General features: G+C 48.4%; 1 protein-coding gene across 1 annotated transcript in view; it reads right to left on the reverse strand.

Moving 5' to 3' along the window:
* Positions 1-23,346, reverse strand: part of LOC144938527 (trafficking protein particle complex subunit 9-like) — a 112,422-nt gene that overhangs the window by 57,670 nt on the left and 31,406 nt on the right. The window contains exons 16-17 of the mRNA XM_078866426.1: positions 5,516-5,658; positions 3,102-3,212 (exon numbers count right to left, since the gene is read on the reverse strand). Coding sequence (XP_078722552.1) covers positions 3,102-3,212; positions 5,516-5,658 — 254 coding nt within the window. The remainder of the gene's footprint in view (positions 1-3,101; positions 3,213-5,515; positions 5,659-23,346) is intronic.

Raw genomic sequence — 23,346 nt, forward strand, 5'->3', positions numbered from 1 at the left:
GTGGTGGTGGTGGTGCTGGTTGGGGGTGGTGGTGGTGCTGGTTGGGGGTGATGGTGGTGGGGGTGGTGGTGGTGCTGGTTGGGGGTGGTGGTGGTGCTGGTTGGGGGTGATGGTGGTGGGGGTGGTGGTGGTGCTGGTTGGGGGTGATGGTGGTGGTGGTGGTGCTGGTTGGGGGTGGTGGTGGTGGTGGGGTGATGGTGGGGGTGGTGGTGGTGCTGGTTGGGGGTGATGGTGGTGGTGGTGGTGGGGTGGTGGTGGTGGTGGGGTGATGTGGTGGTGCTGGTTGGGCGTGATGGTGGTGGTGGTGGTGGGGTGATGGTGGTGGTGCTGGTTGGGGGTGATGGTGGTGGTGGTGGGGGTGGTGCTGGTTGGGGGTGATGGTGGTGGTGGTGCTGGTTGGGGGTGATGGTGGTGGTGGTGGTGGGGTGATGGTGGTGGGGGTGGTGGTGGTGCTGGTTGGTGGTGATGGTGGTGGTGGGGATTGGTGTTGGGCAGCGCCGTAGCGCCAGGGGAGATCGATGACAGAGGGGAGGGTCCCGAGGCCTTTCGGTGGGAAGGGCTCAGTGCCGCCCTTCCGAATCGTTCAAGTCGAATGTTGGTACAGAAATTTGACACCGGTGGCGGGTTTCTCTTTCGAAGTTCGCCAGTTCAGTCCGTGCGTGTCCGCTGCAGTTCAGGCGATCGGCAAACACCGAGATGCTCGCCTGTACGATTTTGTTGGAAGTCTGTTTGAACTTTGACTGCGTCGTGCCCCCTGCCCCCCGCCTGAGTTTCATATAACCCTCCCTGCCATTGATATATATACGTGTATAACCTCAGCACATTTGTCAATAACACTTAAAGGAAAACAATACAAAATTAACGAAATGTATTGCAATGGCCCTTTACTTCAAGGTACCCCTTTAAACAAGGTCACACCACAGGGCTGTGAAAGGGGTGGGGAGGCTTTTCCTTACTGAGGGCCGAAGGAAACTTCCAATTACCTTTGCTTGGGCGCCAGCCATTAACGTATGTACGCACGTTGAACTTCTTTCACACCGTACGTAGCCAACCGTGATAATCGGAGGTGCGGGAGGAAGGACAACAAACTAAACACGCATTAGCCAGGAATCCTTCCTTAGTCCTAAGCGCAATGGCATCTGGGCCAAAAATGCCCAGCTCAAGTCAAACCCCGGATGTCAGTCGCCACCGTTGCGAGCTGTTGGTCGCGTCGGGAATCGAACTCAGGTCGCCGGATTCACGGTGCGGTAGGCGGACCACGGCGCCTCCGCTAGCTACCCCAGCCTTTGATGTTCAAAAGCTTACTTGTTCTTTGAAATTATCCTAAGCAATTAAAATGTCTATATTTACTCATAAGTAGTTTCAATCATAGGTGAATTTCGATTTAAAGCTTTCGTGACTGCAGGGATTCATCTTCTTGGTTCTTTCGGTAAAGTCACGTAGAAGGGAAATAATACAATAATAAAAAGAAAACATAATAGAATAATTCTCACTATTATTTTAATATGTAAAATTTTTATTATTTTATTATTTCCCTACTACGTGACTATACCGAAAGAACCAAGAAGATCATAGGTGAAGTTGTTTTTTGAGGAATACATTTCTCTCCGAGTATCGTATAACAAAGTGCTCATGAAAAACAAATCAGCAGGCGACTGAAGAGGAGAACTGATTAATTGTGTGCTCATTAGTGAAATAGTATTTTCTTATCGTTTGGGAAAACGCAAATTAGAACGAACAATAGTCTATTTAGTTTTGTTCCTTATTATCAAGGGAATTAAATAAAAATGACAAACACCAGCAGGCTGTGCTTGCTTAATTACATTACACCAACTAGCCGAGTCAGTAAAAATGTGTCCTTTGGAAACAAAAGACGAGTGAGAAATGTCAGGAAGCGGATAGCCACACAACCATCACACTGCTCCCTCAAGTTTCCCAACAATTAGCGATGGGACAATGAGTCCGTTGAGTCGATTAATTGATTCTAGATTTGAAGCTTTCGTGACTGCAAGGACTCTTAGGTTTTTTTGGTAAAGTCACGTGACTTTACCGAAAAAACCCAAGAGTCGATTTATTGAGTCAGGATTGTAATAGACTACATTTTCGCACTCGATTACATGGGCCACTCTAAATACGGTGGCTGCCACTCACATACTGCCTCCCCGAAGGCACGAAAACCCCCATAACAAGCCATGCCCAGCCTGACGGCGGCAGCGGCGATGGCGTCACTCAAGTCCTGTGCCCATCACCTCCCGTCCAGTGGCACATGCGGGAACAGATTTGAGACTCTTTTTTTTCCGCAACTATTTTTGTTCTATCTGATGGAGTCGAGCTGCGGAACCGAAAGTCGGATGGTTGGTGCAGTGAGTATTTATATGAATCAGATAGTCCAGCTTAATTCGCATCATAGAACTGTATGTTTGATGAGTTTATCATAAGAAGTTTCAGCATGGATACTCGCGGTAAACATTCATTCATGTTTCCATCGCTGTAAAAAGCATCCTGTTAAATCTTCGAGATGATTGAGAACGATTCTACAGAGCAACGACGAGTGTGTCTGAGAAGTGAGAATTCGAGGATGGCTTTTAAAGCGCTTGGCCATTTGCAGCTTCTACATCAATATTTAAATCCAAATTGTAGCATCATCATAATTACTTATTCATGGTATAATGATGCCGATATTAAAACCAATTCTTATGTTTACGCTATAGACATGGACTCATGCGAGTGATAATTAAAAATTTGATTCATGTAGCGTTGCATGTCATTGGCTCACGTGACACACTGTAGCATCGCATCACCACGAGCCAAAGTGAGAAAGTGAGTGGCTCGATTCGTTTCCTGAAGAAGTTCCAGCACGTGGAGCGAAATGTTGGACGTCATACTGAAGAACACGTGGTTCACATTGTGATATCGTACAACGCATTCTCTCCTGGTGAGAGTGTGTGTGTGTGCGTGCGTGTGCTGTACTCTATAGCGATAGTGTAGCGGCCTTCATAGGTGCTCGCTAACAGCACTTGCCCCTACAGTCTGTTAAGGCTATATGGGGGATCTTTATCTTTGTCTTTGTACTCTATAGCACGCGGTGCTTGGGCACTCACCTGCTTGGTCCTTTCTCAGGGAGCAGATTCCAGGTGACAGCATCAAGGCTGACCTCCACCTGGGATTGGGTGAGGTTCACCACGTCCACCAGCAGCCTGCTCCGTCTCCCACTGGACGTCACCGAGCGCGCACGGAACAGGAGTGGGTGTCAGTGCGGTCCTGGCAGCAGCACACTCAGACAGTGCTCCAACCTCATAGCATCAGCAAGGGGGGGGGGGTTGATGGGAGTGGGGCTTTTCCCAATCTCACCTGCTGAAGGATCAGCACTCCCCCGCCCCCCGCCTCTCCCCCACCACTTCTATATTATTATGGTCAAGTTACAAAACATTGTTGTGGAATATCTCTTCAATGTTCACCAGTGGCTTTCGAAGGGTAAAATTCCCAGTGTTCAGATCCTCTTCTTCGTCGTGTCTCCTGTCCAACTCATATAGTCTTTTCCCACTATATTCTGCACAGTGCTCAGATAATCTACAGCGATAATGCACTAAGCGGTGGGAGACCTCTTGCAAGCGGTACCGTGGACAGCTCCTGCTGAATATGTAAAAGGGGACCAGGGCCCTGCCAAGATGTAAATGCAACACTACCTCTGATTGTCTTTCCAAGTGCATCAAAAGATGCTGCCCACAACTCACAGCTTCGATCCCATTATCTCCCAACTCCCTTTTTTCTACAGGGGAAATAAAACACACTGCCACCACTTCCTGACTTGTTGGCAAACTCTGCTCATAAATCTGTGCTGGCATGAGATGGCAGAAACTATGATGGATAGTTGTGACTCTGGATCCAAGACAGGGATGATGATGATAATGTGACGATCATTATTAATATAGAGATGATGAAGAGAATTATAATGATGATTGATATAGTAATGATGATGACGTGGATGGTGGCAATGATTATAGGCATCATAATTATGATAATTGCCGGGATGATGATTATTATTACTATGACAACGTAATTATTACTACCATGTTAAAACGATTGTAAGAGTCTTATTACAATGTAGACTATAATAATGATAAATTATTTAAAGGTTGATGATCATGACGATGATGACAACAGGGATGATGATAATGAAAGGGATGACGGTGAAGATGAAGTATTTTTTTGACATTGCATTAAAATCCCTGTCATCATCATCTCCAAACAAAATATCTAACATCATTGATTTAAAGCTATCGCCGCACGGACAGTGAGAGGGCGGCGCTTTCTAAATTCCAATAGCTTTTTTTTTTCCTTCTCTCGCTTCGGCTTAAAATCCCGGCCCCCATGAATCGCGAGACGCAACGCGGAATTCTTCCGCATGGCTTCAGCGTTTTAATTACACACGCGGGCGCCCTTTCCGCCGGCCAAAGTCTGCCACGGCCATCGCCTCTGGGTCCCGTCAGCCCTCTCAGTTTTCTCCAGCTGCGTCCCTACGGCGGAGGAGCCCTCGGCCTCTCCCACGATCCGACGCTTCCACACGTAGCGAGCAGCTCGAAAAACACGCCGACTCGGCGTGCACCCAAGGGGCCTCCCCGAAGTGGCGTTGCACAGCGAGACCAATTCTTAACAAAGGTATAGAGCGCAGCCGTTGCAACTGCTTGCTTGCTTACTCCACTGCTGGTGGAAGAGCCTCCCAGGAGGTTACACTTTGGCCTACTCTTCCACGCTGGACAGATTTCTTGGAAGACGTGGGAGTCGCCACGTGTTTCCCCGCCACACACGACCTGCCGATCAACTAACTGTGGTGGAACCCATTTCAGATGCTTTGTGGACAGAGGCGGATTTTAGAATCCTTCCACATTGTTTCAACATCTTCTTTCGTATTGTTTCAACTGCCACACCGGGAGATCGAACTAATCAAACCAGCAACCTCTGGATTGTAAGTCCAATGCAAAGGTGGACAAGTGGAAAGGCAAATGTGTGGGAGGGTGGCCACATGAGTGAGTGGGTGAGCGGGTGAGTGGGAAAGTGTGTGAATTCCTGAGTGACTTGGCAAATTAATTAGTTGGTAAGTCAGTGGTAACGCTGCCACCTTTTCTCTTGGAGACCAAAACTGGGCAGGCATCTCAGTCGGCACCAGTTCTGTGATCAACAATGTGCAGTATCAACCAAACTTCGTACCAGATGTCGGTTCAAATCAATTCCTTTCAACCGAACACGGATGCCAATTCCTGGACCATCCCGGGGAAAACCCAGATAAAGGGCAACCCTGGTAACAGCACAACAGTATCCATAATAAGGAGTTTCTTTGGGGATTAAATCGCGTAAATATACACGTGTCCTTTACCTGCCACCACCCAACACAGGCCATTAGTAAGGTTTGTCACTTAAAAAAAAAACATCCCAATTAGTTCCTATTTCCGCACACCGGTTGCATTGGAGAGTAAACCCAGTTTCCGCTCCTCCGCACGGCCGCTCGGTGACTCACTTGAGAGGCGGCTGCAGCATGACGCGGGCGCAGGCGACCGTGGGCTGCACCAGCACGTGGACGCTCAGCGGGACGCTCCGGCAGTATCCGCTGCTCATCCCGGGACCCCCCGCGTAGCGAAAGCCCACGGAGAACTCCACGACCTGCCACGAGAAAACACGGAGGGCGGAATGGGGGGGGGCCGCACATAAGCAAGCGGATCACCGCCGCTCGATCGGCACTCGCGACCGCCGGAAAAGCAGTGGAAATCCACCGTGCGGTCAAATGGTGGAGGGGTGGTGCCGCAGGACTAGGTTGCTGGCGCGCAGAAAAGCTTCCGTGGGAAAGGAGCGCTGATCTCCATCAGCTGTCCGCTCAACGTTAATCCCGCCGTGACAATGGACAGACGAGGAACAGGGGAGGAGGAGGATCAGACCGGGCGTTGTGCTGCCCGGAGCAGTTACGCATCCTGTGTAACTGGATGCGCGTTCCATTGAGCGTCTACGGTCAATGATCACGGTGATATATAGAAATATATTCGATCACAACTGCTCAGCACAGTCCGTAAGGCCCGAAAGGCCAAGCAGACAGTAACATAAATCACCATTAAATGTGTAACGGAATTTCTTGAGAAAAAGGTTAAACGATCATTGGGAAAATAGATGACGGGAGGGGATTCCCAACTTGAAGCTGTACGAGGGAAAAAGCAGAGGGATAGAGACGTAATATAAGCACAGAGCACCATCGACTGCAGGCTCTGCTAACTACGTTGACCCTGTGACAACACGTCAGGTGCAGACCAAGTGAAGGTGTACATTTAGGAGCGGAGACTTAGATTCAAATCCTGGTGACACTCCTGACACAGAACCCCGGCTCAGTTCCAGGACTGGCAGAGGAGCAGATCCGAGTTTATTTTTTTATTTTTACAATCAGCCTGCGCTATCCTACGAGTCAACAAGTCTCATACAATGACTATATGGCCTATGGTGCCATGCAGATGTGCTGCAAGCAGTATGCCACATTGCTGTCATGTGATCAGTGGCCGTCAGAAACTATAACGCTTCACAAATACTCAAGCTATGGATTTACTTTACTTAATATCGGTCCTCTTAGGCGATTACTTTCCTCCAATTTGCCGCATATTTTTCCAATTTGAAAACAAAGATGTCGAATCGTAATAAATAATTGTGTTTGGCGGACCAGATTATACAACTACACAGGAGGAGTGGCCATGCACTGCAGCAACCAATGCCTCCTGTCAAAGCCTCCAGAAAACCTCCTGCTCGGCACGTGGTTGCATCTTTCTCCATTGTCGAGTGAGATCTGACTACGATGAAAAATCATTTCGCTGTTGCCGCCGCTCACTTTGGGAATGAGCTCGCTTCGTGGTTTCAAATTAAATCCCTCCTCTCTTCCCCGGCCTTTTTTAATTCCATCCTTAATTCAAGATTGTTACGGTGCTGCCAGCTTTACTTGAGTGGTGCAGGGTTTGAACGTTGTTGTTGTTTTCCCCGATTGTGTTCGCTACTCAGTGTCTGCAAAGTTTACATTTCATTCGCTGCTGCTTTTCACCAAGTTCCTCCGCATGTCATTCTTGTAAAACAGCTTGAGGCCGAATGTTCTTTCCCGCGTCGACAAATATAATCCATCAGTCTGAAACTCTCTCCCATCTGCGACAATGCACGGGCGTTTTGTTATCCACTGCTGGACTGACGGTCTACACTGTGCCTTTTGGTCATGGGAGTTGTTTGACCATACTTGACCGCACTGAAGGGCTTTGCCCCCTGGACCGATTCGGATACTGCTCGCCACCTGGACGTGATTCGTGGGGGGCAGGAGTCCAGCTCAGCTCGTCAGATTCACAACACAGTGCGCTAACCGTTGCGCCACCATTCCCCCTCATCGTCATCATCTGTCCTTTCCGTCAGCTCATTTGCGGCAATGGGGCCCCGAGTAAATTCTCTCTCTTTAAGCAAGATCAGCTGCTTCATTCCCTCTCCAATCATTCTTCTTAGAAATATTTTGCCACTGCATGTTCCCAGTTGGGCTACCGTTGCAGCTCCACATGCGTGGGGCACCTTCCTCTCTTCATTTTTTTTATTTCTACACATTGCACGTCATTCGTTCGTGCGACCCTTGCAGCCACCAGAGGCGCTACAACGCACCCCATTGCTCACGCAAAACAATTACACTGGTCAACACACTTTTTCTGGCATAAGGTATTCCAACGGTTTTAATGTAATTTTGGGTGTGCTGATTCCAAATCTGGCATCAGTTTTTGTCTATCACATCAGGTTTTTGAGATATCAAATATTGCATTTTCAATAAAAAGTGCAAAAGAAAAATATTAAATGAATGTGGATATCTACATAAAATGATATTATAAACACACTATCCTAAAAATACAGCACCATATTTTAACACTAAAGCAGTCACCGACTCGCAACAACTTGCAATCATAAGTGACAGAGTTAATTTCGGGTAAAATCAATGAAAATGGGGTATGCCGATAGCATAAAAATTATGTGATAGAGCAAATATGAGATCAGATTTGGAATCAGCACCCTGAAATTAGTCTAAAACAGCTGCAAAAGTCCAGGCCAGAATTTTTTTTTTTTGACCAGTGTTATCATCGTCCAATTGAAAATTGCATCGCGTCACACGCCGAAGGAGAAAGTGGGGCGGCTCGATTCGCATCCTGAAGAAGCTGCCAGCCTGTGGAGCGAAACGTCGGACACTGTGGTTTGAGACTGGACAACACACGGCAAGGCACAACCTGAACACCCATCGGAGGAGGTCCGCTGTCATTGCGTCTGTCTTTCCACCCTGGAGTTTCAATCTTCAATTACGCACATCACATCCTGGGGCAGCTATTGTCACCCCTAGACATCTGCTCTTTGATTATACCTCTGTGGGACTTCAAGCTCTCAGGGGTCGAGGAGGTCAAGACTGAAGCACCGCACAAGACAAGTGCCAGGCACAAATAAAACCCGCACGGCAGGACCTTCAAACGGGAGCGGAGATCGTGCACGGGCGCGCACACGCAAATGTCATGGTAGCCACCGTCACTCTCGCTTCAGAAAACCGGCACGGGCGGTGCAAAAACGCGGTGCTCTGTGCAACGGGCACAAATGCTTCAGGTGCCTCGTGCCGTGCTGGCTAATTCGATTAAATCGCACGAAGCCCTCCCTACCTTCCATTCTACTTTCTGTGTTTAGTTCGTTGGCCTTTCCTCCCACACCTCCGATAAAGCACGGTTGGCTACGTACGGTGCGGAAGAAGAACATACGTACATTAATTCATCAATGAATGGCAGGCGCTGCTTTTCATGCTCAAGCTGCGGATAAAAACGGTAAACACACAGGCCTGCAATTGGTTGCTCACGCCAATTTTGGCAATTGGACCCTCCGTAATTTGGAGCCTCAAGATGACACATCTAGAGGGGGTATTTGACCTACTCTTCTGCGGCCAAGTGGCTCGGTAGTAGAACGATGAGCGGCTTGCGATGGCAAGCGTTGTGGGTTCGTATCCTGCAAACGAAAATGCGCACCACCTTGATACTCGTTTTGTTGACTTTCATATTAGCCAGATACTAAGTAACTAACTACGTTTATTTAACCAGGTAAAGCCCACTGAGCTCTGTAGCCTTTTTCCAGAAGCGACCTGGCCACAAATGATAGCTCAATTAAGTGGCTTGGCATGTGGAAATTTATAGCAGCCAAATAAGCGATGGAACAGTGGGCGAACGCTATATACTGTACACTGGTACAAAAGAAAAACAAACGCGATAACTTTGCGCGAGCAGCTGGCCCTTTGCAGGACTTCTCGTGATCGCCGTGGTGGTGGTGGTGCGTCCATTAACAGATGTCGCCAAATCATGCTTCCTCTGTTTAAAAAGAAAAATTATCGCCAAACGATGCATTTCAAAAATAGACGCCAGCACCAGCCCGCCCGCAGCTGTACTTGCGTTTAATTTCACCCCAAGGTCCGGGGCTACGTCATGTCGGCCGTACCACCGGCGATCAAATTGCACAAAATCAAACACGGCGACTCTTTCTTTCCACCCGCTTCCCCCACCACACCGCACATTGGTCCCATGCAAAGACTGTGCCATCAAATATTGACTCTTGCTCCAAAACAGACATTAAACTGCCAGGAGCAAGCGGTGATGCTGTGAGCTTCTTCTCAACTACCGCGATAGGCGAGTGGTGCATAGCGGGATAGGCGGCTCGGACAGAGAACCAACGCGGAAGGGTAGGAGGACCATTGCGTTCAGTCGGACGTGCGTCAGATCCCTTTTCTTCGGGGAAAGAAGGGGGGAAGGGGGGGGGGGTCAGTCTTATTTCAAGTTCAATCGAGTAAACTCAGAGTCACTCGAGTGGCATTCACAAGGGGACCCCAGATCTGAGTGAACGCCTCTTCCCTATTCCTCAATTTCAGACTCAGGTGTTCTAAAGCTGCTAGGGCGAATAGGGAGATATGCCAGAGGGTGAATTAGGGGGCCCCATGATTCTTCTAGGTGCTCAGGTTTGTCTTTATAATCGAAATGTTAAATGATTGGAGAATGGTGTGTCGGTGCCTGCTGATGCCTTCGGGTTTAAGACTCAGGAGGGAGGATTCAATGCTAGGTTGTCCCTCGGTGCGAGACATCACGTTGTACAGATTGGTTATGTTCTCATAGAATGTCCCGATGGTGGGACAGTCTCAGAAGGCGTTAATGTAGGTTTGGATGGTGTCCGGGGGCATCTAGGGCAGTCTGGGGATATGGTCTGGGAGAATTTAGCCATCCATTGGTTAGTGAGATATATGCGTGAAGGAACTCAAACTGAATCGTTCTGAGAGGGAGAAATCTTAGACCTTGCCGGGGGTTGTGCCAAATTATCTTCTTGGTTCTTTCGGTAAAGTCACGTAGAAGGGAAATAATAAAATAATAAAATAATAAAACATAATAATTATTATTATTTCCCTTCTACGTGACTTTACTGAAAGAACCAAGAAGATGAATCTCTGCAGTCACGAAAGCTTTAAATTGAAATTGTGCCAAATTAGTTTCCAGGACACATGGGGTCGGGCAGCCCAGCACCCCTTCCCAAAGTGTCCTGGTTTTTGGTCTCACTTCAGAAGGGCCCGGAAGTAGGAGTTGGTATCCCTCAGAGATTTTGTAGCGGGCCCTCTTCTCCGTCAGCCATACCCATATTGGGGAGGGATTCTTTCGGAGGTGGAGGTCAACATCCCTTGCTTGTGAATAGAGCCCCTGATGTGGACAAAGTTTTTTTAAAATGCTATTAGGGATGTCATGTCACTTTCTAATGTTTTAGAGAGTGCCCTCCCCCCCCCCCACCAAGCCAGACGAGAGATCACCCCCCACCCTCCCGCTCTTTTCCAAGCTGACCAGCTGACCTTTTTGCTCCCCCAAAACAAGGATCTAATAAAACTCTGCTACGAAAAATAACGGAGGTCTATGGCCGGTGGGGTAGTGGCACGGAAGGCGAGTGGGATGGTGATGCATGGGGTTAGAGAGGCGGTTATATGGTGGGGGGGGGGGGGGTGGATGAAGTTGGGTAGAGTTGCAGAGGTGGTGCGGCCTGGGTAGGGAGGGGGGGTATGGATATCACGTTGGTCCTGAGGATCCACTAAGGCTGCTGGGATGACGGCTCCAACGTCAAGGTGTCGTGGAAGAGAGGGGGCCCCACATGGCTGAGGTGCATGAGGCTTGGGGACGACATGCTGTTCCCACTGGCTCACTCTTCGTGCCATGCCTAGGTGTGTCACAGCGGGTTATGCTCTCTCCCCTAGTCTCCACGAGGTCCCTGCAGCAGGTCCTGGATCTCCTTATTGCTCATCGCCTATCTGGAGTTGGTGAAGACTAGGTGCTTCCCGTTCAGGTGGACCCTGAGCTTGGCAGGTTATAGGAGCTGCGTCTTCACTCCCTCTCTCTTCCCCAGGTCATCGTATATGGAGAGCAAAGTGCCCGCCGCTTGGAGTCTAGCTGCGTCAGGTCCGGGGAAATGAAGGCCTTGGAACCCTGGATTTGTATGCCTCGGCCTTTAAAGCTCCTGACAGTTGCGAGGATGCTGTTCGCCTCCACTCTGTTTGATCAGGTGGATGAGGAGGGGGCGAGGTTTGGTGGCTTGATTTGTCACCATGTCGGCCGTGCTTTCCCTTCGACCCACTCGGAAAGGCTGCACACTATGGCTTCAGATGCCATAGGGTGGACTGTCCTGTAGTTGGATGTTCTTAAACGCAGCTGGGAGATGCTTCCTGACATACATGATGGCCACATTCCTTGCTTTTCCTTCAACCCCTTCCATTAGGCTTGAGGGGGAGTGAGTAGACTGATGTTCCTGACAGCAATTACCGTGTTGGGCCTGCTCTGGGGGGGGGGGGGGGGGGGTAGGGATCTTTCCCTGACATCGGGGGGAGCCGGTGGAGGAGAGAGGGAGGAAGAGGGAGGAGGAGGCACCAAATAACTCAGGGGGAGTCGGAGTGTAGTAATAAAACATGGCGCTGCAAGGCAGGCCCAAGCCTACCCTGTTTCCTGCTCCTACTGCTCCTTTACCGCCTATGATGTTTAATGGGTAAAGGGAGTGTTCAAAGTAAAGAAAATGTTTATATTTTAGTAAAAATAAAAAGGTGCTTCAAGACAAGTGGTTGGTGAGGAGGTCACTCAAGGGAGCAGCTCACTCCGGCATGACGTCACCAGCAAGCTTATCTTTTTAAAAAAAACGAGCTCTTAATGCGGGTTCAGAGCTGCTTTTGTTAAACTGCGCGATCGCAAGCTGCACGTTTGAGCCGTCTTCACTTTGCGACGGGACAAAATAAATTAATAAGATAAAATGGAACTATTTAGCGTTACGTGAAATATTGTCCGGCCAGATTTGATTTCATCCAATGGATTACAATGTTGCGGTGGGGTGTGTGTATGTGTGTGTGTGTGTTTGTTTTCAGGTTCTCATTGAATATGCCCCGTACACAGTCCAGATTTGTGGGCAACAATTTACCGTTTGTGCCACGTTAATCTGGGCGTGTGCAGATCCACCGCACACTCCCGTTGACATTAAACCCGCCGACATCTTCACTCCGCGCTAAAAATATGACGAAAATCCTGCCTGAGGCGCGCGCAAGAATTATTTTGCTGGAATTAACAATGACGATCATTTATAGCTCTGTGGAACTGTCTCCTTTTTTAAGAGCACATTCTCTGTGATAAACAACAACCAACAACAAACAACAACACTTCATTGCACCAAAACGCATGCGCGCATTTAAATTATCTTGCGCATAGCGATTTTCTGCCACTCTCTCTATCCACAAATACAGAAATGCATTCTTCAGACCAGACTATGGCTGTTTAACTACGCCGTATTTATTGGTACTTTGCTTAACGCTCCTTCCTCCACACTTTCCCCGCTATTGTTTGCGCGAGTACATTGGTAATATGAGGCGCAATGTCGCCATAACCTCACAAGTGAAATGATCTTCTCATTACTGGCCGGTGAAAAACACCCCCCCCCCCCCCCACAAACTCGGATTGTGACCGACGCAACCGCAGTTCATCAATTTAAAGACGAAATTAAAACGGCAGATTATTTTCAGATGGCGCGCGTGAATTAACGCTATTGGAGTGGACATTAAAAACAACCGGAACACTCAAGGCCCGGTTAACGTTTCAACTTTAATTATTTTTGATGAACATATATCGTCTCTCCGATGTTTAGTTTTAACATTGTATTTGTACCACACATTACTTCCTGAACGAGTAATTTTTTTTAAATTTCAAATAACCCCTTTGTGCTCTCCAAATGTAATGCAATGTAGGAGGGGTGGTAGAGATAATGTGATGATGATGATGATGAGGGTGATGATGATTGCTGTCAAACTGGATAAAAAAAATAAAGCAATTGGGTTCCCTCTGGAGCACTCAGGGTGATGATGGAAAATTATCCGGGCATGCATATTACCCTAAATATGGTAAAAAAAAACTATTCTTATTTTTCATACGTTGATCCTGGCAAAAAGGTCCCATGATATAGCTGCTCACCCCAAGCTATAAATGCTCTGATACGTGCATTGTCTATGTACTGTTCGCCTTTGGACATTCTCTGGTGTGATACACTGGTGAGACTAGGCCACAAAGAAGGCCGTCTCTGATATAGGCCAATCAGTTTCAAAGACAATGCATCTATAATTAACACATTCCTGCGGAGGGAGCTGGTAGGAACGTTGGGTTGCTCGGTCAATGGCCAGGGTCAACGGCGGCGTGGTGTATTCCGAAAATATGACCGACTGTGAGGGCGGGCACAAGCCGGCGTGAGTAGGTTAAACGTTGAGTTTTATAAGGGCACCACGGGGTGACAAGCCCCTCCCCACCCAGCCCCACCCTCCCCACCGAGCCCCTCCCCACCCTCCCCTCTCCACCCAGCTCCACCCCTCCCATTTTTGGATCCACGACGGACGGACGGACACAATAATCCCCTGTGGGCTGGTATAACCAGGAGGTTCCTACCTGTATCAGAGCACGTTTGTTTGCATGTTCACCACAAGTACCGTGTGTGGTTACTGCAGACTTGATTCCTTGCAAAGGGCATCTATTTGGTGTTTGAACATCTTAACACTTGTTTTATTTCCAGAAAGGGTAAAACCTATTGGTTACTTATTTGATCATTCGTCACAACTGTTAAGCCACCTGCACACATGCCCCCATCATCCCAGCCATAACCACATTGTATGGCGTAGCCATTCCCGATTACTGTGATTCACGTTTTGTTTTGCGATTCGTTCAAGGTTGCTTTTTAGCAATTAACAAATTAATGAAAAAAAACAACCAATCCTGTGAACGATAAAGTATTTTATTTTTATTCGGACGTTGCCGCAGCAAATGGGGGCACCACGGTGGCGAGACGTTAATGTCCTCGCCTCGTATGTCAGAAGTCGTGGGTTCGATCCTGACCCTAACGCCTATGTATTTCGAGTTTGCATGTTCTCCCTATGGTCGCGTGGATATTTCTCTGGGTCCTCCGATTTGTTTCCCTTCACATTTAGAATCAACGTGCGTTTAGATTATTTGGCTGCTATAAAGTTCCACGTGACAAGCCACTTCGTTGAGCTATCATTTTGTGACCAGGTCGCTTCTCAAAACGAGCTATATAGCTCAGTGGGTCTGACCTGGTAAAGTAAAAATAGTTGATAGTTACATTTGCCGAGTGGTGAAGGATGCCCATCCACTGCCGGCAGAGGAATGAGAAAGCCATTTCAGGGCTGCGTCTCTACCCGTTTAATCACGGAATCGTGATTCCACTCACCACAAATCAGGGTAAGCGGCTACTGGATGTGATGCATGGCGCCGTGATGGCGAGAGAAGAGCGAGTGGCGCGTAAAGAGACAGATTCATCCAGTCCAGCTTACAGCAGATTGCTGTGAATAAACAAACGAAAGCGCCGATGGTTTACCATTGTTGCGCTATTTTTCAGACTTCCCCCCCTCCCCCAAATAACACAAGGAGAAACACACGACCCGAGCAGCCGGACGGGCCTGTAACCACCATTGCAGCTCTCTATAAAAAGATCTGCGCCCTAACCCAGTTGGATCCCAAAATCATCGCATCTTCTCCATGACCATCTGCACCGAAATCTGTCCACTTGCATCAAGGCGTATGCATGCGAGCCAGTTTTCGTAACTGCAATCGTGTCTCTAGGCATTCAAGCTGCCGCGGTATAACGGTCAGCGCACTGCACTTGCAAGTCCAGAGGTGGCCGGTTCGATCTCCCGGCGCGGCAGTAGAAACATCGGTGCAAATTTCTGAAATCTCCCCCCCCGCCCCCACCTCTGTCCACTCAGCAGTATCAATAGGTAGGTGGTGCGTTGGTGGGGTAAAGTGTGGGTACTCGCACAATTCGAGACGTCTGGCCAACATGGAAGAGTTGGCCAAAAACTTTTGAAAGGGACTCTCTGGGGCTTCCTCGAGGGAAGGCCTTTCTGCCAGCATTGGCATATAGAAAATAATGTTGCAGGGCTGCACCTTTACCTAGGCAAGAGTTCATAACCGATATGTTTGTATTTTGGGTGGTGGAGGAGCAGTGGTCCAGTGGTTCAGTGGCAACTGACGTCTGAACCGGGACTGATACCTCCCCCACACCGTCCCCTTCACCAACCAGCACCGGCTAACTTTGGGGAAGTATGGTCAAACAATGCCTATGTTCGACATGGCATGGGGAGGACGTCACTCACTGCGGGTTGACAAAGGCCTATGAATTGCAGTAATTATTGTGTTATGGTCAAGAATTAAGCAAAGACGGAAAACTATGTTACTGCCATGCCGGTGAACTGCAATAGACATGGAAGAAGATAATTCTAGGAAGCAATTGTGATTTGACAAGTCGGTCATGATTGAGTGTCAAGTTTCCAACGCGTCATATGGTACCAATTTCCTTTAGGTAAATTCTTCAGGATTATATCCCAATTGTATTGTGCTCGCAGAGCTCTGGTCGAGCAGGGCGACTCTTTCGTTTAAGAGAGTCGCCCACAGAAGCGGATATCACAGAGCTACCTCTGAGATTCCTTAGAGTGACCTTTGCCCTCCACACGGGAGAGGGCTGAACTTTCCCACCTGCTCTGCAGTTTGCGATAACTGGAAGCAAACTAATTCACGCAATGCTTATACAACAAACTCACCAATGCACCCCATTTTAGTTGCATCTGTGCTCGTATACTTTCGCGCACTTTACCTGCGGCCTATACAATTGCACGGCCACCCCCCGACTTCTGTAAGGAGGAACATTTGGCCCCCCTATTATGGATTCAAACACCACGACTATTCGACACAAATCGGCTCTGCCGCAAAATCCAAACAATTCAACATCGCGCCGAAAATAATTAAACACAAACTTCGCGTGGTGGCGACTGTTGTTGTGGGGCGGGGGGGGGAAGTGTCAAAGTGCACGGGGGTGGTGACTCTTAATAGAGGCGAGGGTGTAGAGTCAGGAGAACCCAGCACGCCACACACAGCGGCCGCTTACACTCCGTTTTGGGAACGGCGCTGGCCTCGGGGGAGGCGAAGTGGTCAGCAAGTCTCATTAACCAGCGTAGACGCAGCAAATGCACTTTGGTTCCCAGAGACGAGCGCGCGGTCAATTGTGTTGTTATTAAAACACAAAACTGCGGGGAGCGATTTGAAGTTAGGGGCTTCGTGAATAAATGATTTGTTTCGCGTTCGCGAGGGCCACCTTTGTGTAATGGCAGCTGCCTGCCTCCGTCCCCTTCTCTCCCATCACGATCGGCGTCGTCGAAGCCACATGCGGTTGACTTATAATAAGCGTATAATGTCCTCCCCTTGTCGTTAAATGGCAAAACGTTATTGGATTCTGGAGGTCCCCTCTGCCGCAAACAAGAAAATAAATTACCGCTCCAATTTTTCTTTTCAACTCCTTCTGGTAGCTCGCTCCGTCAATTAGCGTTGGGCAAAGCCACCCCCCCCCCCCCCCTTCGAGTTTCTTCGTGCGTGCTCAACAACAATATGAGCGCGCACGCCACGCACATGTTCGCGACTCCATTATTCCGTCGCTGTTCCGCGTGCGGCGGCAGCTGCGGACCGGCGTGCGTTTAATGTGACTGACAGTCAGAACCCCCCCTACCAAAAAAAACATTTGAATAAAAAAAATATAAAAACTCTTGCACATGCGTCTTTCAATTATTCATCTGCAACCCACGCTCGCAAAGAGAAAGAGAAAGGCGGCGAAAGCGGCGAATGCGAGGAACACGGCGTGAGAACGTCGGGGCCGAGATGGCAACGTATCAAAGGAATCGGGTGATTCTATTAAACAGCAATGATCTTGGGTTAATGGACGGAACAGGAGATGAAAGACTGAGAGGGGGGTGCAGGAGGGCTGCTGGCTGCTAAATTAACCCAGACGTGTATACGACATTATTTACTCCTTAAGCACCCATTGTACCACTTTCCTACTGAACTCTAAAACGATCATAGGTCTGCACTGGTAGAACTTTTTTTACGTGCAGTCGAGATGCATGGTCCGTCGTTTCAGGTGGCAGCCCAGCGCAGGTGACTGCTGTTCCGAGAAGAAATCATTTCAAAGCTATGGCGGCAGTCGCTCAACCCTCCGTGATCATTTATTGAAACCACGGTTGCCGAGAAAAAAAGTAAAACAACACTGTTAAAGTTTGTAATAATATATATTGATAACAGGATGGCTGGAGTTCGCGTGACGGTCTATGCTCCATACAGGTGAACGTTGACATGTACGTATTAATGTTGAACTTCTTTCGCACCGTACCCGATCCAAACGCGCTCATCGAGAGCACGGGATGAAGCTCGTTGCAAGTCTGCAGCCTGAGCAGCTGTGGGTTGTTTTATTTTCTTCTTGCCCTCCCCGAACGCCCGTGGCGATGTTTTCCAGATGACAATTAATCAACGCAGGTGCGCGCACTTAAAGCAAACGTAACAATAGCGCGAGCGATCGAGTGAGCTCTCACGCTGCCCCAGAGCACAGTTGCAGCACTGAGAGAGCACGTGCTGCTCCCCATGCTTCTGTGTTTCGCCTGTTGCCCACTATCGATGTCACGTTAAACCATCAACAATGGGGTGTGTGCTTTAATTATGAAGCTAAGTACCGTTAACCCCCGCGCCCCCCCCCACCCGCACGGAGGAACGCGCGCGGTGTTGAGGTGACCTGTCGAAACGCAGCGTAGCGCCAAACAAACGAACACGCGTTTTGGTGACACGGACATCAATGTATTTGGATCTCGCCGAGCAGCGCCATTCCAAGGTGTTGGACACCGGCTCCTGCGCAGGCGGCTGCGAACATCTCTTTCAGTGACCTCTCTACCCACACACGCCCGCGGGGTAGCACCGTCCCCATCCTCACCCCGCTACAGAGGGGTAATGTTCGTTGAGTGACAATTAAACCGATGCATTTTCTTTTGTTTGTAGATGTGCGTTTACTCTCCAACACACCGGTGCGCTGAATTAATAACTAATTGCCATTGATTTGTTTACGTGACGAACCTTACTAATTGGCTGTGTCGGGTGGTGGCGGGTTTAACGACACATTTATATTTACGCGCTAACCCAAATAAAAAAATACATCGATTATGGATAATATTGGTTGCTAAAGCCTGGGTGTTAAACTGATATTTTATGTACGCATGTTCAGCTTGTTTCAGAACCCCTACAAATGTGTGTGGAGTTGTTGGTGCCCCAGCTGAGACCACCAGCTTCACTGCATGTGAAAACCTAGTTTAATCACCAGGCAGTGAGCGGTGCAAGCTCAGCACTCTGACCTCTGAGTCACCCAGCCTCAACATTATGCAGGGGGTGGCCCAAAATTCAGGACACATCGGGTCGTTTTAACACTGGCATCAAAACATTGTAATCGATTTTTTTCCCCTTAACTTACTATTTTATCTTCTTGGTTATTTCGGTAAAGTGACGTAGAATGGAAATAATAAAAATAAAGCATTAAAAAAAGTATTGTATTTTTATTATTTTATTATTTCCATTCTACGTGACTTTACTATTTTATCTATGTCATTATTAATAATGATGTTTCATTTTCCTGTGGGGTCACCTCAAATTCGTAATTTACAAAACTTGACCAAGTTCTAAAATTAAGATTTGACCAAGGACCCTGAATTAATGAATCGAGACCAACCATAATTGATGAATGTAATATAAAAACAAAGTCCTAAAGTTGATTTCAAAAGATAATCCATGCACGCATGAATGTTGCTGGCAGTGAATGTGAACATTTGTTCAAACAACTGAAATAACTATACTCTTTGGATATTTCGGTAAAGTCACGCAGATTGAAAAATAATAAATAAAAATCACGACGTTTTGATCACAACACAAGCAATCGTCCGTGATTTTTTATTTTATTTTTCTATCTACGTGACTTTACCGAAAGACCCAAAGAGTATGAATTTCTGCAGTCACGAAAGCTTCAAGTCAAGAAATTAAATAACGTGATGTGATTTGTTAAAATACACATAATACCTGTCCTGACTTTTGGGTCATCCTTTATTTGTCAAAAGATAGCATCAAGCAGCAATTCTATTTTAAACACTGCCACACGACATATGGCTTTCCCCACGTGAGTAAGTGGGTCAATTGTTTCACACTGCGGGAGATAGCCGTGCGCACATTTGCCCTGGCTTCATGTGTCCATTCTGCTTTCTTGGAATAGGCATTTTGGTAACATAGTCTTAGTTCTTTCAGTAAAGTCACGTAGGTAAAAAATGAAGTGCAGAAAATCTGGCTGTGACGGTCCCACCTGATGACGGAGACTTGTGTTGCCTCCGAAACGTCGTGATTTTATTGTTTTATTTTTATTAATTTTAATTTCATTTTTTACCTACGTGACTTGAAGTCACGAAAGCTTCAAATCTAAAATTTTGGTAACACTCGCAGCGCAGCCACCCTCAAAAGCCCCCTCCCCCCCCAGTAACGCTACCGCACACGCGCACATACACACACGCGCACACACACACACGCGCGCGCGCACACACACGCGCGCACACACACGCGCGCGCACACACACGCGCGCGCACACACACGCGCGCGCACACACACGCGCGCGCACACACACGCGCGCGCACACACGCGCGCGCACACACGCGCGCGCACACACGCGCGCGCACACACGCGCGCACACACACGCGCGCACACACACGCGCGCACACACACGCGCGCACACACACATACGCGCACACACTCGCTCGCTCACGAGGGCTGCTGCTGACACAGGTGCTGGCCACAGAGTGACACGTGCGATGCAATCTCAGTGGAATGTGGGGTGGGCGAGACGTGCAGGAAGTACTGCCTCAATGGGCGAGATCACCGTAACCACACCCGTGGCAGCGGCGATGCCCCTGTGGCTATTCACCTGAACTAACTTTCACCTCTGAACTCAGACAGTAATATCGACTGAAGAGAAAGAAAACGTGAGGGCCGTACGGCTGCTCAACTTGGAGAGTGAGCAGCTCTAAATTGTAAGGTTGCGAGTTCAACTCTTGATTGGGGCTTGACCCAACCCCATTACCCATCCAGGGGCGAAAAAAACACAAGCACCACATTGTGGGAAAGTTAACAATGGTTGTCTTGTGGATGCACTCGTCCTCGCCATGGGAATGAGGAATTTCCAGTACTGGCCCAGGACTGCCTCAATGCTCACACTTAAGCAATAATCCGCTTCGAAAAGGGCTCGAGAGAGTATCCCTCTTGAGGATATATTGGTCCTACCCTTTTGATTCTCGACAGATGTCTTGGTACTACACTTTACCCCACCACATGCAATCTGATCGACTCATTTTGGGTTGTACCCATTTACACCCCAGTGCCGCCCGCATGTTGCAGTGGTCCGCGGGCTTGAGCCGGCAAGTATATTGAGTATAAATAGAACACTATGTCTGCTTCACAGTGGATGTTTAAAAGTTACAGTGACCTTATTCGGAATAGAGTAAGGTCCACGTGCCCTGGTGTCAATGGCCCAAATGTTTGTCGAATTGAAAAATGTATTGACAAACGACCTCATTACCGAACCGAGTATAGATCCATAGAGCAGCGTTGCCCCCATCCCCCCCCCCCCCCCGGCCGAAAGACCATGGCACCTTTGCGATAGCTTTTGAACAAGTGGCAAATGTTCGCAGCATTTTTCCCAATTATTGTAACTCGCCAATGAAGCTTCAGACTTGCATCGGGCAGCCCAAGCACACGTGACTTGGGTTATCTAACGGCAAGATATAAGAGCTCTTGGGAGTTTTGCGATGATTGTGCCCTCAAACATATTTGAATGTAGCACGTGACTTGTTGAATGTAGCATATTGGTTCGTTATTTGTCGGAATGTGCAATTCGTTTTATGAGCGCATTTGGATGGTACGTACGGTGATAGATATAAAAAGATTGTGTTGCTGTATTCTAGACTCATAGGGCTGCATCTTCATCATTTAAACACCCACCGTTCTTCATGTTGACATCTGCTGGGCATCAATGCAGTTGCAATTGTTGCAGCGGTTCACAGTTCAAGCCCGGCGGCCATCCCGATTAATACAACTGCAGTGTGCAGCGGAACGCTGGAGATCCGTTTCCCTCCGGGCGTCTCCGAGCGTCTCCGACACAGACTGGTGTGTTTTTTGTTTCTCCCTTGCCACAAGAGACGGCGTGAAAAACAACCTTTGGGCGGCGTACGATTACTTGGCCAGAGTGTGGGGCGGCGGGGGGGGGATTACGTCATGTGGGCGATTACGTCATGCGCACCGGACAGGTGAGAAGTCCCTTAATTTGTTTTTGTGGCTTTAACAAATGAGGATACGTGTGACGATTAACCTCGAAACCCTCCTCCAACCCCCCGGGCTACGAGTAACTCAAATGTTTTCCTTTGTCAGGGTTGTGGTTTTTGAATATATCTTAAGGGCACTTTCCATCCAATTTCAATTGCTTTTTGTATGCGTTTGCTAAAGTCAAATACAATCGTGGAGAGGAAGAAAAAAATGCCACGCCGTAACGGTCAGCACACTGGACTTGCAATCCAGAGGTCGTTTGGTGGAATCGATCTCCCTGGCCCCATCAGGTGGAACAACAGCCAAGCTTCTCAAATCCTCCCACCCCTGCCCACTCGGCAGGATTACGTCACAGCTAGTTGATTGACGGGTCGCGTGTAGTGGTGGTGGAGGTGGTGTCGTGGTGGTGGAGGTAGTGTAGTGGTGGTGGAGCAGTTAGCGCGCTGCGCTACAAACCCTATGACCCGAGTTCGATTCCTGCTCACGGCCAACACCAGTGACGATTATCTGAACCAGTCTTGGGCCTCAAGTGAAACGAAAGCATCAGGCCGTGGTGTTGGCCACCCACTCCCTCGTGTGCCGAGCCGGCCTTCATTAGGTTCTGAGGAACAGCACTCGCCCCAACAGTCTGTTCAGGCTACACGGGGGATATTTGTCTTTGGTGGAGGTAAAGTGTGGGTACTGCCACCTCTTCCCAGCCACTCTTGCCAGCGCGGAAGAGTAAGGCCCCGGGCTACCCTCGGACGGCAGCTGTCTAAGAGCTTGCCCTAAGTGGAGGCCCTTCTGCTAGGAGTGTCACGAGCAGGAAACTGCAGGGCTGCACCTTTATCTTTGTACAGAATTGTCGACGCGAAAAAAAAACTTCACATCGCTTAAACTCGCCAAATTATTTCTAAGAAGGCATTTTGCTTTCAATGACAATATTGTTCATTTTGCGTTGCGTTTTCATTTTATAAAAAAAAATTGCCGAGCGAATGGTTTTAGCGGCCCTTGTGAGTGCATATGAGGCATTGTTCTTCAACCCTTTTCAGAGGGGGGGGGGGCACTTTTGCCGACAAGACATCAGCGTGCGAGGGCCGCCACACTGCCTGCAAGGGGTGTGTTCACATTCGTGTATTGTCGGGCCCGCATGGCAGGGGCCGCACTAAAGGCCACCAGGGGCAGGCAGGTGGCCCGTGGGCCTTGTAATCAAGAACACCGCACTAGAGGTATCGCGTGTCAAACACACCACCCACAAACGCCAAGAGTAAATTGAATGGTGGGCATGCTGGCTATCACTCTGAATTGATGAAGTAATCTCATACATATTACATTTCCTTACTCTCTCCCTTAATTATCAGTGAAATTTATTCTTTTTAATTCTCAACGTCTCTCACAACAATCCCCCAGAGAAGGAAAGGAGAATCGAAGTCGTATTCGTGAAAATATTTAAATGATCAAGATGGTTTGTGTAATACTACTGTTGTCTTATCAAATATTTTGGAACTGTATAGCTCGGATTGAGGCCAGAACGTGTGGGTGTATACTTAGGGGAGAAAATGCCTTTCTCTCCATCCCTTCT

This window comes from Lampetra fluviatilis, chromosome 2 (genome assembly GCF_964198595.1).
Source record: "Lampetra fluviatilis chromosome 2, kcLamFluv1.1, whole genome shotgun sequence".
Classification (NCBI taxonomy): Eukaryota; Metazoa; Chordata; class Hyperoartia; order Petromyzontiformes; family Petromyzontidae; genus Lampetra; species Lampetra fluviatilis.